Below are 19,884 nucleotides of genomic sequence, written 5' to 3' on the forward strand. Positions count from 1 at the left end.
AGGGGGCACTACAGAAGCATCTCCAGTTCACACCTTGCTGTGTTCAGACATTGTTAATCGGACAGTGTGCTTATATCTTTGGACAGAACAAGAAGACATTTTTAGACATCCTCTGCTATCATTTTTTTTTTATGCCAGAATGTGCTAAAACATAGTGCACAAAGCAGCTGTATCACTGTGCTGGAGCTGCTAACTCTTAGAGGGACTAGAGCCCATCTCAGAGGCAGGGAATGCACTGGATGGGGTGCCAGTCCATCACAGGGCAAACACAGACACAATCACACAAAGTGGGTCATTTGTATTTATTTAACAGATCCTTTTAACCAAATGGTGTACAGCTGATAAAAAAGGGGTCAGCCCTAGATCAGGCTTGTGGAAGGGCTCAGTGGTGATATCACTGTGCCAATGGTTTGAATGAGTGACCTGTTGACCACGAGCATAGTGTTGTGACCCACTGAGCCACACATGGCCCCCGCTGGGTGACCCGCACCATGTCTTTGGATTGTTGAAGGACCCCCTATTTACCCTGAGAGAACCTTTTATTTCCACTGGGTGTGAGTCCCATGACACCTTTGAAACAATTTAATCTCTTTCACAAACCAGGAGTATGAACCAGTAAATTTAAGTTTACAACACATTACAGTTCACTAGTCACTCAGGGTCCCAACAGTGAAATGTTCTTCAGAAAAATGACTCAATAATAAAACTTGAGTGATTTAATAATAATCAGATGCAATTATGTGACTCACTGTCACAAACTATAATACAGTATGCTACTTTAGCACCTAAAACACATAAAAGATTAAGGACAGGATAGAGATAACAAATATACAACCACTCCTCATTTAGAGACCGAATTCCAACAGCCAGGTCATTAAACAAAATGGTCACTCAGTGAAAATCACGGAACCCAAATCTGGTCATAAATGCATGTATTGGTAGAAAAATTATTTTTTTATTACTGTCGTACTAGCAGGTGGCTAATCGAGGTAGCCGCTAAATGAGGAGCTGTTGTCTGATATTATGTATATTCCGCTGTCAGACAACACGGCACTCAATGCTCAGCTATCCTGGAGAACCGGTGTGAGACACAAAGGCAGATGTAGACGAGAAGTTTAGGAAACACAAGTCTTGGGATGTCAACACGGCCCATTGTAAGACACTGGAACAAAAGTGGGAAACAAAAGATGGGAAGTTTCCCTGCAGAAGATTTCAAAAACAAACACATCAGCAATTTATAGTCATTATATTTCTTCTTTGGTCCCCAATATAAGACAAATATGAATCAAATTTCCAGCTGCACTGACACATTTGTCTGTCTTTCTGTTTTCTTGCTCATTGTCACTCCATAAATAAATGCACATTTTACAGCATGATGGACCTGAATGCCAAAAATTTGCATTCTATTTGAAAACATAAACAATCCTATATAAACCAAGGACATTTCAGTTTCAGTTCGTCCAAAATATACATTTCATTAGCTCTGGTGTGTCATGTTAAGAAATACATTAAAAATACCACATCGGCCGTGGTCATCTCTTTATCCGGCCACTAGGCGACGTATTGGGTCATCCCGGCAGCCATTTTGAGTTTACCTTTTAACATCATAATCCCTGATAACATGTTTGATTATGAATCCTGATGCTGCCATCACATTAAATCAGATCCCTGCCACTATTCAAACACTGGCTGCAGTAGTTGAGCAAGAAAGAATTTGGGGATGATTCACTGCCATTGTCAAAGGGCTGCTTCATCAGAGCAGCGCAGATGCATGATTCACAAAGAGATTCACAGCCTGGTGACATCTCTCACAACTCTGCTGCTACTGACCCACAGCTGTGTCCGTGCTGTGACAGGCTGCTACAGCAGGGAGCTAAAGAGATCATTATCCTGCCCATGGAGTTGGAACTGCCTTCTAACTGAAAAGCCACAGATAGAGAATGCGTACAAGTAATAGTATGTTTGATCTCTCATTGCCTGTTATGCTTTAGATAATCAGAATTTCTATCAATGGTGGATATCATAATGGATTTAGCTAAATCAAGTGCAATTTAATCTCTGTCAATAATGAGAATGCAAGTACCTACGGGCTAATATATCCATCCATCCATCCATCCATCCATTCATCCATCCATCTTCTAATTGATTATCCAGCTTATGGTCTTGGGGGGAAGCTATTTTCCCGCATACACTGGTCAACCATAACATTAAAACCATTGACAGGTGAAGTGAATAACATCTCGTTAAAGTTGCTCCTGTCAAGGATGCCATTACATATTAGGCAAGTGAACAGTCTGGTGATGTGTTGGAAGCAGGAAAATGGGCAAATGTAAGGATCTGAGCAACTGTGACAAGGGCCAAATTATCGGGGGTCTCTGACACAGTAGGTTTTGTGCATGTTCCCGCTATGCAGTGCTTAGTAGCTACCAAAAGTGGTCTAAGGAAGGCTAAAAGTGGAAGCTGGTGACGGGGTCATGGGTGCCCAAGGCCCAGTGATGCACATAAGGAGTGAAGGCTAGCCGGTCTGCTCCGATCCCACAGGAGAGCTACTGCAGCACAAATTGCTGAACAGGTTAATGCTGGCTTTGATAGAAAGGTGTCAGAACACACAGTGCATCACAGCTTGCTGTGTATGGGGCTGAGTAGCTGTAGACCAGTCAGAGTGGGCACATGAGCATCAGAACTGGACCATGAAGCAACTGATGAATAACATTTTCTGTTACATATGAACAGCCAGGTGCCTGTGCGTCATTTACCTGAGGAAGAGATGGCAACAGGATGAACTATGGGAAGACGGCAAGCCGGCAGAGGTAGTGTGATGCTCTGGGCAATGTTCTGCTGGGAAACCTTGGGCTCTAGCGTTCATGTGGATGTTACTTTGTCACATACAACCTGCCTAAACACTGTTGCAGACCAAGTACAACCCTCCATGGCAACAACAGTATTCCCTGATGGCAGTGGCCTCCTTCAGTAGGATAATGTGCAATGCCACACTGCAAAAATTGTTCAGGAATGATTTGAGGAACATGAAAAAGAGTGAAGGTGTTGACTTCCCCAGATCTCAATCTGATCAAGCATGTATGGGATGTGCTGGACAAACAAGTCGAGTCCCTGGAGGCTCCACCTCGCAAACGTCATGGTGCCAGATAGCACAGGACACCTTCAGAGGTCCATGCCTGGACGGATAAGAGCTCGAGGCGGCATCAGGGGGACCTACACACTATCAGGCAGGTAGTTTTAATGTTACGGCTGGCTGGCAGCCCACTGATGCTCCAAAGCAAATTTAGAGAAGAGAATCAGATAGCTCAGACAATACTAAGAGGGACCCTGAGAAGAGGGTAATTCAGACAATAAGCCCTTGAAATCAGATGAGACAGCTTCATTAAACCTTTTAAATAAAACTGAATTATTACAGACCGTAAAGCCTCAAAAATACAGGGATAAGTGGATTGAAGATGGATGGATGTGAGTTTCACGCTCCTGGTTGACATGAGTATGCAATGGCACTACTACCTAATAGTGCACTACAGAGGTCAGGCACCTGGTGTACTTCAGCTAACCCCAAATAAAGGCACAGTAATGAGCTCTCATTCATTTTCATTAAAATCAGTCCCCTCATTCATGAAAAAGTAAACCTACTGACTTTATTAGGAGTACTCATCTGGGGGACTTAAACGCAATTTAATCCAAAACACCCCCCTGCCCAGATAAATTTTCTTGTTGCCCTCCCACTCAGGAAATTTTATCACCGACCCACACCATCCCCCTTGAAATTCCCCCTTGCATCCCCTGCATTCACACATTTACTAAACAATATATCACCACATACTAACATTTCCACATTGATGAGACAATATACTTTACATACAACATTTACTCAGTGACTAAGCAATGTGTTGGATGCTGTATGACGTAATGTGCAAAAGGGATGCTGAACAAAACAGTGCAGATGGTGCAATGCAAGTATTGTCCTGGTGCAAAAAAGTCATATAGAGTCAGCGGTGGGATGAGGATGCAGTGGGATCAGGGTGCAGTGGGAGGAGGGTGCAGTGGGATGAAGGTGCAGTGGGAGGAGGGTGCAGTGGGATGAAGGTGCAGTGGGAGGAGGGTGCAGTGGGATGAAGGTGCAGTGGGAGGAGGGTGCAGTGGGATGAAGGTGCAGTGGGATGAGGGTACAGTGGGAGGAGGGTGCAGTGGGAGGAGGGAGTGGCGAGCTTCAGTCAGCGGGGTGCTGAGGAGCCTGAGTGCCCTGCGGAAACAATCTCTTAACATAAATCTCCAGTGACACTCCTGACAGACATGGTACAACATTTAAGAATTTGCAAACAGTGCCTGCTATCCAGAAACTACGACGCAGACTGGATCTCTGCTTTTATAAAAAGCCTCTCATTTGGCAGATGACGCGTCTGAGATTAAACGTAGGGAACCCCTGTAACGTGTAATGGAGAACCGACAGATGTGTGGAGACGGACGCAAGCCGGGGAACGACTAATCGTAGAAAGGCTGGCGGGAAAGCCCTACGCCGTTCAGCCGCTCACAGTCCACAGACGCATCCGTCTCGCAAGCCAGCCAGGCAAGTGGAGATTAAGAGCCACAGCAAGTCCCAATAACGCCATTAAGGGCTGATTAAAAAGCAGATCCTCTTCCAGTCGTGTGATAAATGGATATGTCTAATTTGGCATTATAATGAGCTTCCTGCCCTCTCTCATGCAGGTGCCATGACTTTATTAATAATTCATGTGGGTCTTTTTCCAATATAAAATATGATCCGATTACTTTCTGCGTGCCATCTCTCCTACTCCCAATACCTCCTGTCAACACTTTGGGGTATCATTTTGAAACATCACTGAATAACCTGCTACAATGTAAAGTAAAAAAAATACTTTTTTATTACGTCATCTGATTTGAAATATCCCTTCAAAAATTACCACAGCATTTAAACAGTGTAGCATTGGTAATTGAGTGGTAATGATTCTAAGATTGTTTAAATAGTCTTTTATTGTAACAAATTGGCATAACCAGCTTCATCAATCCTTCAATCTTCTATAACGGCTTATCCAGTTCAGACTCACGGTGAGCTTGGAGTGTAGCCAGGATGCCCGGGTGGTCAGTTTGAGGTCACTCCTGGGCACACTCATTCAGAATCACAGCCCATTGGCAGGTTAAAGATTCCAATGTTTTTGGACACTGGGAGTAAACTGGAGTACCCACAGAATCACTGGGACTACATGTGCACTGCAGTCCTGGAGGTATTCTAACCACTGGTCAAGTTGTACCTGTTGCAGCTGTATTTTCAAAGGTGTGCTGTCTGTAACATACCAACACAATAATAATAATAATAATAAAACACATACACAAGCTGTACAACAGGCTATATCAAAGGGGCCTGTTCTGCTCATTTTCAATGTTCATATTTTTATTTTTGGGGCTTTAATGCTCTTTTCACTCTGTCTGAAATGTTCTGTTAGACCTTTAATCCCCACCCCTAATGAGGCCAGTGTGCTCTGATTGGTCAGCTTGCCCTACACATTCTGACTGTGGGTGTTTTGAAACACCAAAAATGCAAAGATTGGACTTGTGGTCTTGGCAAGACTGGTCTTGGTAACTTGCCTGCCAAGAACGAACTTGGGGCACAATGAATCGTGGGATTGGTCTCATTCAGTGAGGATGCAACTGATGTATCCTTCATATTTGGGATGGGGCAAGAACGTCATCTGGGAATTTTCACCATCCTCTGTACTTTTGTTCTTAGTATTGGAACTGATCTTCGTACATGAGAATACAAGTACGGTCAAGCATATGTATGGAGAAACACCCGGTATGTCTGCAGACAGATTCTTGTAGATGGACAGCCAATAAGGATTGTTTTATGAGGTGACCTCACCTTGTCACAGAAGCAAGGGCTGGAATTCCAACGAGGCGTTTCAGGTAGGTTGGAGGAGAGTGATTTTTGTGGTAAGAGTTACTCCCTTTTGCGGGTACCTTGGGCCTTAAGACGTTACAGACCATTTATTTGCACATAAGGCTATTACAACACACTAAAGGAAAGAGGAAAACCAAAAAAACACAAAATCTCCCCTTTAACATAAATAGAGCAGAGGCTTTACAGTATTATACATTATATAATGGGTAAATCAATCAATCAATCAATCAATATCTAGTTTTTCAAAAGTCTATCACTAATCTATAGTGAACCTGACATGTTTGGTACCCACCTCACCACCAATCGTTCCGTTATCCTTTTCATAAAATGTTTTTTTTTTTTCCACAGCTGCAGTGTGACAGAACCCAAATATCACTTAGGGGATATTCTCTGCACATTGCCCCAGGGACAAAGCACAACACAACAAAATACACAGCACCGCGGGTTTGAATGTGCTTCAATTTCACACTTGGGAAACTGCGGGGAAACAGACACCTGCCTTCAGCAGACAGCCAAAATGCCATTCAGATCGGACTGCCTTCGCAGGACACGGCACAGGGGTTATTTCTGTGAGAAATAATGATTTATGAACAGGGTGTGCAGTATCATTGCATAGTATGTTTGTTTCTGGATTAAAGGGAAAGATGAATACTGATAAGACGTAAATACTAAACACAGGCATGATTCCACAAAAAATATAACTCGGCATGTGTTGTATAAATTCAGAAAATATAACTTTAGCTGATGTCAAAAACCATATTTTCATGGACTTGGTGAATTATGTCCTTGAGGTAACACCCTTTCTGCCAGCTTCAGCCGGTGATTGGTTAATTATACCCCCCGCCTCCTGGTTTTGTAACCAAATGACTTCTTGTGCAGGGAGCACACAGGTACTGTAGGCCCTTGGAGGAGAACCATTGTTCTTAGCTTGTAAGCATAAACATCCAGACAGAGCAAGACACTAACATCACTATGGATTTTTACACCACTGTCACAGAGAGGAGGATGTGGAATCCAGTTGCATATGCATAAGAAGCCACTTGAAATGTATGCATGCAACATTTGACACAAAATCACAGATTTAGCAAGCAAAACTTACTGGGAAAAAATGTGTATATTTACAGAAACTCAGTCTGTTGATGGTTTCTCTCGTAACTGAATTTGAGGGCGAAAATGTGGGTTTACCCCCCAGGAATTAGTCCTACTACAATAGTACTATAAACAGCTGTACAATAGGTGTGATACATAAATATATATTTTCTTGTTTGTGATAAATGTGCTTAGACCCTCAAAGATAACATTTTGTCATGGCTCTACCTCAAAGCGTTCAAAATTTCTCTTTTTCAAAAATGTACAGACACTATTGTCAGACTTCATAACCAGAAATGCTTGATTTGCATATTATATGAGCATGTTGCTCATTTGCATTGACCATTATTTGTGGGCGGCACCTGGGCAAGGTCTCTGGCTCTTGCATGTTTGCACTTTTAGACTGTAGTACCGACATTTCCCATTTTTTTTTTGTTTTTTTTTATGTGTATGTGCGTATGGAGTCCTGTCTTTGCCCCTCAACAATAAAATGTAACTATTAATCTCAATTTTGCTAAATAAAAGGATCTGGCTTGCATCAGCCACATGACTGCCATTAACCAATGCTCGCCCTTGAGGGCAGAGCGCGCTCGTTACGACCTGGGTACGAGCTCGCAAAGTGCACGCGCATTTTCTGCAGGCTGGGTGGTGCGGAGCTGGAGGAGAAGCAGGCAAATTAATTGGAAGGTGCAGACTGCAACAAAACAGTAAATAGGGTGTACAGCGCACACTATAGTCTATAACAACAAATGAATTGAAATAAATGAGCGTGCTGTTTGTGCAACAGCGCAACAAACATTACCTGTCCTTTTATGAACTGCACAAGTAGTGGTGGTCATTAACTGGTAGCTAACTGGGTAAGGGTGTTACAAGGGGGTCTGTAGCTCTGTCCACCGTTTTAGGGAACATGTTTTGTTTTAAAGTAAGTTACAGGACTTTTCCCTTCTTTTCTGGAGGGGTTTTATTTCACTAAAAACGATCTAATATGGATATCCACATAATTCCATATTAGATTCGTCATGAAAGTGAGTTGTTGTTATTCAGCCTGTTCTATCTTTTTTAACTTTGAGCACCCGCCCCTTTAAACATCTCTGCACGGCCCTGCCCTCAAGTATTGTCCCCCAGAGCCTCTCCACCCCCACCCCCAGGGGCGGATTAACGCACAGGCTAGATATGGCTTAAGCCTAGGGGCCCCACGTGTGCCAGCCTGCAAGGGGGCCCCCATTGGCGCGGAGGGGGGCGGGGTTGGGGGGCCCACAGACTATTGTAGCCTAGGGGCCTCTGTGCACCTTAATCCGCCCCTGCCCACCCCCCCGTACCTCTCAGGCCCAGCAGTCAGATTCTCCATAAAATGATTCCGGCATGCTCTCTGTTGAGGTATAACTCAGCTCAATGCACAAGAGCAGGCGCTTATCCATGTAGTAAAATTAAAAGTTTGAACCCCCCCCCCCCCATCACAAAACTGGCTTTCACCCAACCAGGCACGTAGCCAAGTAGCAAAACAATGAGTCTGAACCCACCTCAAAATTTGCCAGAGCCCCACAAAATTCATTTCTGGTTAAGTGCCTGCACATTAGGGGCTGTGATAAGTAGCGAGATGGCTGTATGAATAGCAGAAATGTTTCACCCCAGAGAGTCTATCGGACTGAAGCCAGGATGACGGATGATCTCAGCATCAGCATGCCACTGTCGCAGGTACAGTATTATCACTCCTGCAATATGGTAGTTCTTAGAGAAAAACTCACCATACAAACTTCCTGTATGTTTTCCACAGTCAGCTTGACATTGTCACATTTTCACAGTTTTTATACCTTGGTGGCTTTAACACAAACAAGACTGGTGATGATAAAAATATACACAGAGATGTATATTTATAATAAGCATCAAAGGTTGAGCTTTAAACACACTCGGCTCACTCCTTTCCCTAAACTGCCAAAGGTTACGTCCATGAAATAAACTAGGCATTCAGTCATGATATTTTAATTTCCAGAATAGATTCATTAATTATATGTAAAATCTCTTTAATATGACACATTTTAAATATTTCAGATTAAAATTCCCCATCCCAAGTCAGAGCTTTTCTTCTTTGTAAAGCTTAAAAAAAAAAAAAAAAAACTAACAAAAAATCTATTCCTCCCAATTTGCCTATGGGGTGGAAAGATTGCAGAGGAACTGGAGTTAAAGAGAAGAAATAAATAATCAGCAGTTTATTCAATCTATTCCGGCCAATTGAAATGTCCATCAATCGGTAAAAAGGCTGACAGGAGATGTATTGGCTGCCTGCTGAGTATCCCTCTGTCGTTTTAAATAAAGCCGGAATCTTCTCCAGGCCACAGTGACACTGCTACGGATGTGATTCTCCTTCAATTTGTTCTAAACAGATTGGCTTATTTTGCTCTGGATGGCCTCCCATCTAGCAAGCGTTTGCATTCGCCGAGGCTAAAGAATTAGGCGGCGTATCTCCAAACCTATCGAGAGTCTGTCAGGGAACGGCCATGACGACCAACGTGCATCTGGGTGCGGGATGGGATTTCAAGCTCGTAATTGGTTAGTTTGAATAGACAGCAGTAAAACTGTTCACTCAACTGCTCCTGCCGTGCTAAGATCTCAAAGCAGAACATTCTGCACAGTGCTGGTATTTACGCTGATTATTCATTGTACTTCATTGCTGTTTTAACACCTGGAGATAAATGCATATTATATTTTCATGGGTTTATAGCGTATAGTCATGTATTTGCATATATTGTTTAAATTTTTGCTGATTGAAGAGAGGTGGCATCAGGGACGATTCTAGGATTTGACCCTTAGGGGGGAGTTCAGTCCCCAAGGAATATGGGTCAAAATTGCTAAATGGACGTAGAATGATACATTTTTAGAGGGGCTGAGCCAAATGAGGTGGCTTTCAGGGGTTCTAGAATGACCTATGGCTGGCACAGAGGCTCAGTGGTTGACAATGTAGCATCACATCTTCAGGGTTGGAGTTAAGGTTCTGCCCTTAATTTTAATGTCTAAAATAATTTGGTCATGTGAATCAGTGTCTCAGAATTGCCTGGAGTATGTGATGGACTGTCACCCTGTCCCAGCTGGTCCCCACCTGGTTCCTGAGATTGCCTATAGGATCCCCAAGACCCAGTACTGCATAACAGGTCATGAAAGATGGATGAATTTGAGGAGAACCAGTGCATTTAACAAGAGCCCTCATGCAACCTTCCTATGAATGTTCTGAATCTCCTGATGATCCTGCACAGTCGCCAGCAGATGCTAAAGCCGTCTGACACGCCCAGCTACGTGCCGCCTTTGTCACCTGGCCCCGGAGAGAGAGACCTTTGCCACTGAGGAGGAGACTATTTTGGCATCTGTCTGATGGAGGCGATTTCAGACGAATCAAAAATGCTCCCCGGCTGATTCACAGCTGTGATTACTGTGATAGTGGTGGATAGGGCTTGCAGTCATTCAAGGCGGTTCAGGCACAAAACCGAATTCGGCATGGTGGTGATGCAACAGTCAGAATGGGGTATGGAATAATAATCATCCTCTTTCTATTGTTACTTTGGTGCCTTACTTCCCAGTTTACAATTTTCACCATTTAATGAGCTGAATGATTCACTGGAACAGTTCAAGCTGCTTTAATTGCTGTTGCTACATCAGGGCTCGTACACAGGACTTGAACTAGCAACCTACTGGTGTGACCAGACCTAAGATTGGCATTACTGATATAAGTATTAGGCTCTTCTGTCCAGCCCCCAACAGCTGCAGCTGGTCATACAGTACTTCCACGAATGTGGTCATATGCCTACGGTCCCCCCTACTGCTACAGCCAAAAAGGCTGACTTTTTTCAGGGTATACAGCGCTGTAAACCCCCAGTCCTCCCATCCCTGTGTCACGGGGATCTCTTCGTCGTCCTAAAGTGATTCCCTTGGCTCAGCAGAAAACCATACAGTGAAGGATGAAGCTTTGTGTTTAAAGATAAAATGCAATGACAGTTCTCAGAGTATCTGAGCTAAAGGGTTCTGATTCATTTCTCATACAGTTAAAGCTACATTTAGAGAAAGTTTCTCTTATGATTATGTTTTCTCCCAAATTTATCATGAGGTAGGTGTTTAAATCCACATGCAGAAGCAAACATAAAGTGCTATTTGACCCATAAATCACACCCCATCTCGCTGCAGAAACATCCATTCACATGGCTTATATCTGATATAACACAGAGAGATTGTGATGAATCCCACAGGAAATGAAAATGCCTTAAAAATTACAGCTGGGAGCAAACTATATTATACTAAAAACTCAAACATATTGACAATTTTTCCGGTAGGTGCAAAATGCTACCATACAAACAATCAATCAAGTAGAGAGTTTCTAGGTAATGCTTTCATTTTTGGGGAGACAGTTCATTTATCAGTCAATTTCTGAAGTACATTTTTACCATCCTATTCCGATTTGTCTAGAATGAAACCTGTCAAAATTTGGGAATAGAATCCTGTCCACCATATGTTTATATTCCTCTGAAAAACTATCAGAATACTATCAGATTTTTGATTATAACTTAAGATTTGTATCTATTTTCCATCCAACCATCTGTTTTCTGTACCTGCATGTCAGTGGACAACCCCAGCATAAATACAAAAGAGTCAGTGGGTAAAAATTATTAATTTGAACAAAGATCTTCCATCCATCCATCCATCCATCCATCCATCCATCTTCCTTATGACTTAAGTGATATAGGGCTTGGGTGGGATATCACTCAAACCAGTTTACAATATGTCCAGTTAAGTAAAGATAAGAAAATTTACAATCAGACTTTCAGAAAAAAGAGGAACGGAGTTGATGAAACATGGACCAATAGTAAGGATATAAAACCGGAAGGACAGTTACAGCTTTGGTGGGGGGTTTCAAGGTTCTGTACTATGTTCTTTCTCAGTTAAGGACTGTATTCTGAGGCTGATCACATCTTTTTCATAACTGTTTTGCGTTTTTGCTTATTAGTCATAAGGCAAGCAGTTATTTCGCAGGACCGTATTTGGCTGCCGGAGTGATGAACCAATGGGAAACCCAGAATCCCACCCTTAATGAATGACCCGTTTAGATGTCGTGGTGTTCCTGGTGTGTCCCCCACGGATCACGCATTGGGATCTCTTCAAAGCCGAGCTGGGTTTTAATTAAGATGACAGCACTTTAAGGGAGGGAGCAAGAACAGTCTTTGGAAATGAACTCTGGGCAAATTTACAAGATGAAAGCGCAAGGGAAACAGTGTGTTTCCATGAGATACGGGCATTAATGTCCTTTCCTGAAATCCATCACCTGTCACACCATAAGCGGAGAAAGGTTACTCCCAACAGGGGGGTCCGGGATACGTGCTGAAGATACATGAGAATCTCTGGGGAGAGGAGACCTCCTAGTCATCTTTCAAATAAGGTGAACTGATGGGGTTTGTGTGCAAACTAAGCAAAGTTAAAAAATCTCTTTTCTGCTCAGTTATAAAAAGATGATAGAGATGAATTTTGAAGAATCGCAATTAATAAACCGTATATGTGGAATATAGTGTCTCCGCCTATAACTGTACACAGGAGATTCATAACAAACAAGACTGTCTTTGCTCCTGATGCCAGTCAGCACAAGCTATACAGCATGATAGATGGTGATGGAGGACAACAGGCTGTAGGACTTTGGCCAGTTTCAGGCCCCTTCTGATTGGTACTCAGAGTTAAAGCAGCGCAGACAGTGAGGATAACCTTTACCATCACCTACATTTCCCCTGTAGCTTTTAACAATGGTAACAGGAAGCTTGGTGTTTTCTTGCTCTTTTTCCTGTGACACTCCGTCTTCACAGATGGCCTACAATTCAGATCCACTACCCACATTTTCAAGCAAAGGTATGTATGTTCCAAAACCCCAGTTGGCACTATTACCACACAAATTATATGTTTCTCCAAGGTAGTTTGTACCTGAACTGATTTTAAGTTTTTCATAATAAAGGTGCTCAGTACTGTAACGATGTACAAAACTGAAATTATGTCAATACTTACTGATTTGACTGTAAATAAGAGAAAGCAAACATATTATTCCAAATTAAATGAGTTTTTAAATCAAATTTGGAAGTGGGTGTAAAAAAATGCAAGTGGTAAATTCTTTGGTGAATCTCACACAGGACACTTTCATGAAGCGGAAAATGAGAAACTTGGAGCAGCTAAAGTAATTATTCAGCACGACGAGCTGATGGTCATCAGCTCTCCCTAATGAGTATAACCTTCTTCACAGTGACAGGGGTAAACGAGTCTCTGTACCAACTGGGGGCAGCGGCAAGGTTAATAATTAAAGGAATGATACCCTTAAGGTTGCTGGAGGCTTTTTGGTGTGATTTCTTTAAAAAAAAAAGAAATTCTTTGTTCTAAAATATGTAAAATATTAAACATCAACAGGGACGAGCAGTCAGTTGAAAGGCACCAAATGTAGAATGTGGATTCTGGGCAGAGGAGGGATCTCTGCACCAAAACTCCAGAGCACAGCAGCAAAATCAGCTCTAAGCTTCCCTTGCAGTCCAAATAATTATCATCATGCTAAAATGTAATCTCCAGCCAATTTGATCTCATTGTTCTTCCAGAATAAATATGCCTTTGTTGTTAACAGCCCAACTGTAAAAGCAGCAAGTTTACTGTTGATTCTGATGGCAGTTTCTTACATGTGTATTATAACCACACCACTAGCACCCACCACAATAATCATTTATGCAGTGCAGGCAAGACGACTTCAACATAAATCATACATTATCATGATTTTGGTGCAGAGATCAATTTAACGCATAATCTCAGTCCCAAATTAGATGGTACACGCGAGTCAACATTATGAAAACAAATGTGAATGGTAATTTCGTAATTTTTAATAGCGCCCAATGGAGGTCCCTGCTTGGGTTTATTGACAAATTTAATATATAAGAAATTATACTTTGGAAAATCCAGTTACAGAAGGTCTCAATGTCAGTGAGGTCAGTACAGTGCTCAGGGTATGATATCAAAGTGCTACCCCGTAGATTATTTTCTTCTTTTCTGGCCCCAGATAACCAACTCTTTTTATACACTAGAATGATTTCTGACATTTGTGCCAGCTCACCCTAACCCTCATCCATGTAAGACTAACTTCTCCCACTAATAGCACTGGTGGTCCTTACTGAATATTTTAGGAGCACCTGTACAAAATGTAGCTGCACCACTTAAACTGACACATTCATATTTTTTTCCATTTTAATATTACTGATAAATGGTTTAGTAATACATATATAATTAACAGAAATTAACAAGGTCATGTTTTATTGTAAGGAAAAAGTCATAGAGTGAAGTAGTTAAATGGTGCTTTGTTTTTTAAACAAAAATGCCAAAGTTCATTTCATTGTCACCAAAGAGACAAGCGAGAGTATTTATGGCCTGGACACAGGTAGATGACATCCTGTGTAGAATCGTCCCCAACTCACGTTGTTATGATGACAACAGCCTTGTGTTAGCTCTCCACTCTAATCACACATTATCTCCCTCAGACACACACACACACGCACACACACAGACACACACACACACCTGTTTTCATGTCTTTGTGGGTTACTTTCCCTCTGCAGCTGTGCATTTTAAAACATATAATACCCACAGTTACTAGGGTACACATTGGCTTATATGTCTGTACGTAAGCCTGGCCTTTAGCAGCAGGCAATTTCCGAACTAATGTCTGGCTTCGTCTTATCGATGAAGAATTTCTGAACTAAAGACAGTGGCTTGGGTCAAATATAACCAAAATATTTAATAGTATTTCGTGATACATAACTTTTGATACTGTCCAGGCATTACACTCAGGTATTTAGGCTATTTTAAAATCAACACTATTCCGGTATTTTGAAATCCCCCAAGATACAGTTTTGCCAAAAGTAAATACCGCTGTATGCTGTGGTGCCATTATACTGACCAGGGCTACATAGTAGTTTTACTAATAAATGTGTTTTTGGTTCATAAACATGAAAATAATTTCAAGTACAGACGTAAGTGGAGTTGTCATGCATTAACCCTCACAAGGTTGATTAAAAATGCATGTGTAAACATCAATAGGATAATTGTTCACGAGTGAGGGATGAAGGGAGAGGGAGATTGACAGATGGATCGGTGCAGCGTCGACAGCAATGTGGATGCTGTACCATTCTGGTGTGGTAAATAGGGAGCTGAGCTGGAAGGCAAAGCTTTCCATTTACCGGTCAATCTGCCAGGGTTGGGGCCATTCCAGAATGCATTGATCAATTCCAGTCCAAATCAGGAAATGGAACTGGAGTTGGAACTTAAATCTCCCTGAAATTCAAATTCAACTCCAATTCTGTTCCCTGTAGTTTTTTTTCCAATCCCAGCTCCAGTTTCATTTCCTGATTTGGACTGGAATTGATCAATGCATTCCGGAATGGCCCCAACCCTGCAATCTACGTCCCTACCCTCACCTATGGTCATGAGCTCTGGGTAGTGACTGAAAGAATGAGATCGCGGATACAAATGACAGAAATTAGTTTCCTCCGCAGGGTGTCCGGGAGAGAGTGTGAGGAGCTCAGACATTCGGGTGGAGCTCAGAGTCGAGCCGCTGCTCCTCCGCATTGAAAGGAGCCAGTTGAGGTGGTTCGGGCATCTATCTAGAATGCCTCTTGAATGGCTCCCTGGGGAGGTGTTTCGGCCATGTCCAACCCAGAGGAGGCCCCAGGACAGACCCAGGACATGCTGGAGAGATTATATCTCTCGGCTGGCCAGGGAACACCTTGGTATTACCCTGGAGGAGGTGGCTGGTGAGAGGGAGATCTAGGCAACCCAGCTTAGACTGCTGCCCCCACAATAATGGATGGATGGATGGAATCATTAAGTGGAACCATATTTCAGATGTTCTAATGTCTGATTCTTAAAAATTTAGAACAGTTTCTAATTTGGAACCGGTTCTGTATACTCAACCCTAAACACCAATCCTCACTCCCTCCTGGTGATTTTTTGTGATATAAGATGGTTTTTTTGAAGAAAAAAAAAAAACTGATGGACCTAGTTATAAAACGGTGACAAAATACGACTAAATGGTTGCAGTGTGAAGCCCTGTCTGTGTCCCCCTGTTTTTATTTTTATTATTAAACATCAATCTCTAAATAAATTCCTCTGGTAATTTTTCACATCTTTTGTGAAGATAATGCATTTATAAATAACTACAACATAGACATTACACTCTATATTTAAATCTATAACATAATATCATTCAAACTTGTGTTTACTGAAATGCTATTTTTATGAGCCATATGTCTTAATGGGAACCCTGCAGGGTTTGCCAGCCTTGCTGTGATCTTTTAGCGCCACCTAGTGGAATCTAAGCCTTACACTCACATGCAGTGGTGCACCTTGCAGCTTGCTGTTGATTATGGATACACAGATAAACACTTCTGGTGCTTGCTAATAGATTATTTAGCTTCAAAAATAATAATAAATGTTCCATTTTTAATGGAACATGTTAATTCACTGTTATAAAGGGGCTAATCCATTGTAGCAACATTTTCTAAAAAAGCGACAAAACTTTGATCATAATTATCTTGTCATCTTCAAACAGTCTAAGATATTACTTTTGATGTAAGTGTTCCATTAAAAATTTATGGAACACGTGATAGTCTCAATATGCATATGCATGTTATTTGTACAATATGAAACCTCTAATCCCAACACAACGACCCTAACCCTACCCATCCATAACCTTAACCATAAGTAACCAAACAAAATACGAGACTTTTGGCATTATTACTTTTTTGATTGCATTCACAGATCTTCGTGGGGACCTGAATAATGGTTCCCACAACATCAAAATAACAGGATTTTATTACATTGTGGGGGACATTTGGTAATGTAATATAAACCTAATCCATGCGCATAGGCGCACACACACAGACACAGATTTATAATTGTAACTTTGTGGGGACTCTCCAGTCCATTTCTATGGAGAAACCTCTAATCACAACATGATGACCCCTGCCCAGGCCTAACCATAAGTAACCAAACTAAATACGAGACTTTTGGCTTTTTTAGTTTTTTATTGCAATCACAGATTTTTATGATATTGAATTTCGCCTTGAGCGGAACAAAAAAATAGTACCCACAATGTCAAAATAACAGGTGTTTATCACAATTCGGGGATAGTTGGTCCCCACAATGTAATGTCTATCTGACCCACACACACACCGGCAAATAAACCTGCAATACAGACATGTAGTAAGGGTCCGGTGTTCATGTATGAACAAAGTTCACTTCAAGCTGCACAAGGACTCCCCAGGATCCTTCGACCTACTGCCTCACATCAATTACCTTCCTTCCAGTGCCTTTGGGTGAGTCACAATAGTGCAGGAAGCCAATTGCCTGACCTTCACCTCTATCTCCAGAGGGCCCTTCACTCGCTGTCATTCTGACCCGCTTCTGCTCTCTCCAAAAGCCACCAGTGCATTATATCGTATAATTAGTGGAAGAGACGCCTTCTTCTGAATCTGCATTTTAAGTACTGCATGTCAAATCTCAGTCACTGGGTTCAAAAGGAAGAATGAATGGGTTGTGTACAGCTACATTCATTAAACTGTAAAATTGATTGCAGGCGAAAATGTTTATTTATGATTAATCTACCGTCAACATTTATTTTACAGGTAAAATAAACAAGCAGGTCACTAGCTAGCTAGCACTGGAAAATTGGTTTTGGATAGTTTTGCTGGATTTGTGCTGTCAAATAGACACTGCTATGGCTGATTGTAATGTCATGCTATTTACTAGATCTTGTCACTGAAAAGACACTGCTATCAAACATAGGTTATGTTCTGCTCATTGACTTCAGTGTTATGCTAAACAAAAGTACCAAGATAAACCCATATCTGGTGGTGCAGTAGCTCCGAAGTGGATAGCAGTTTGAGTCCCAGCCCTACAGGGTTGCTAGTTTGAGGGTCTGTTTCCTATCATAGTAAAAAGAGACGTTTTTTATATGGACTGCTGTCTCTTTACTGTCCTATTGTGTGTGACCTGTGACTGACCGGCATCATATTCCTTAGTTACCCTGTGCATCCCAGGATAGACCCCAAAATCACCATTGAATACATAGTTATGGAAAACGTATGTATGTAAAATACTGCCCTTCTCTGGATTGAGCAAACCTTCCTGACATCATGCAGACCTTTTCCCCCTCATTGTGTGAGTCTTACTCATGCTTAATCTAAGTGACTCACAGATGAACGTCCCCGGCTGCAGACACTGGAAACACGCTTCTCCTGTAAGGCAGACTGAACGCCGGGCTCCTGTCTGCCGGCCGGCTGCACTGCACCTCCCCAAACTGACGGAGGCGAAACTGGAGGCTGAGCTTCCGGCTCATGGTCCTGAGGGCCAGAGCAGCCGCCGCGAGCTCAGAGAGCAGGAAGACGAGGTAGACGGAGTGAACGGCCCTCTCCAGCGGGAGGATGATGGCTCCTTCGTCGGTCAGCAAGAAGAGTAGGATGGGCAGCTGGAACAGGAAGCTGAGTAGCCAAAAGCCAGCGAGCTCAGGGATCTGTTATGAGCACAGAAAAAAAGCAGCCATGGGAGGAATAGAAGTGCAGTATTTTTAATGATGAATGTGAGATGAAACAGATTTAGATCTATAGATCTGTTTTAACAAATAGGCTGGGGAGGAATTTCATTGAAATTAGATCTTCCAGCAAGGCTAGCTGTTATGTTTCACAATAATTTTGAATTTATTTTATTATTGATTAAAATGGTTAGCAGACTTTATAAAGCAATACTTACAGTGGTATGCAGTCAGATTATCTATATTTATTCATTTTACAAAATATAAGAAATTCCTTGGTCAGTGATACAACGCTGAATCCCTCTTTAAAATTGACAATATTTACATGACAAATGCTGTGGTACGTCTCACCATACGTCATATTTTTGTACCTTTTCGTTCAGATTGCCCACATAACCAAGATAAAGCCTTAGTGCCTCAAATGCTGTAATCAAGATGACTCCTGTCACCAGAATACCCTGGTAGTACCCCGGCAGAACAGAAAACTAAGAAAAGAGAAGATGTTTGCTCTGTGTTAATAACAGTGTCCTCTGGTGGTGCTGTAGCACAGAGTAAGAAAATGTGCAGAGATACCTTCACTTCCAGCATGAACATCTCAGAAAGCCACCAGCAAGGAAAGTAGAAGATGTTAAAGTAGAGCAGCATTTGGAGGGGGAGATTTGACAGCAGTTCATTCGCTGAGAGGAAAAGCCCAGACAAATTAACAGTAATAGGACACACACATTGACAAGAGTTAATAGCCATGCAATGACACTATGATGCCTGAAAAGGGAACTGAAAGTGCAATTAAAAGGTTATAATCTGCAAATTATGGTGCTGATTCATAAAGACAAGTATAATTTACCATACGAATGAGCTCAAATGAGCAGTTTAGTGGAAGGTAGCTACCACTAAAAGCAGATGAAATAGCTAGTGATGTGTCGTGTGTTACCTGCTCCGTAATTGTATTGCCGATTTTCAGCTCCATCGTGAGTTCTGTTCTGCGCAAAAACAATCCCGCTAGCATAAGCCAGTCCCAGTCGCAGGTTCTGGGGGAAAGGTGGAAAGTAATCTGGCATCGAACACACAAAGCTTCCCGATCGGCTCTCTAGGCCTGCTCCTCCTCGCTGCCCGTCTTCCTGTCCAGCGACTGCAGGGTTTAGGTACTTACATACACTGATAATCAGATTAACGGAAAGGAGGCAGCCTGACAGAGGATTAGGGGCAGCATGGGGGTCACAAATTACCAATCTGACATCTTATTTAGGATCTTAATTAATCAGAACAGATGTTACTAGGTATTATTCAGTCATAA

General features: G+C 42.1%; 1 protein-coding gene across 1 annotated transcript; it reads right to left on the reverse strand.

The window, feature by feature from the left end:
• Positions 1 to 18,251: 18,251 nt before the first annotated feature.
• On the reverse strand, positions 18,252 to 19,648 carry LOC111852731 (transmembrane protein 17A). Its single transcript, XM_023828944.1, has 4 exons — positions 19,522 to 19,648; positions 19,164 to 19,267; positions 18,962 to 19,075; positions 18,252 to 18,572 (listed from the first exon to the last, which is right to left on the reverse strand). Exons 1-4 carry the CDS (start codon positions 19,646 to 19,648, stop codon positions 18,252 to 18,254), a joined length of 666 nt encoding a protein of 221 aa, XP_023684712.1.
• Between the last annotated feature and the right edge of the window lie 236 nt (positions 19,649 to 19,884).

The sequence above is a fragment of the Paramormyrops kingsleyae genome, chromosome 2 (assembly GCF_048594095.1).
Source record: "Paramormyrops kingsleyae isolate MSU_618 chromosome 2, PKINGS_0.4, whole genome shotgun sequence".
NCBI classification, from domain to species: Eukaryota; Metazoa; Chordata; class Actinopteri; order Osteoglossiformes; family Mormyridae; genus Paramormyrops; species Paramormyrops kingsleyae.

Bases quoted from the DNA above. Each gene is read 5' to 3' on its own strand.
- LOC111852731 (XM_023828944.1), bottom strand. From the start codon at position 19,648: ATGCCAGATTACTTTCCACCTTTCCCCCAGAACCTGCGACTGGGACTG. The intron at 19,268-19,521 runs GTAACACACGAC...TTTTCCTCTCAG, and splicing joins GCAATACAATTACGGAGCAG to CGAATGAACTGCTGTCAAAT. The intron at 19,076-19,163 runs GTATCTCTGCAC...CTCTTTTCTTAG, and splicing joins TGTTCATGCTGGAAGTGAAG to TTTTCTGTTCTGCCGGGGTA.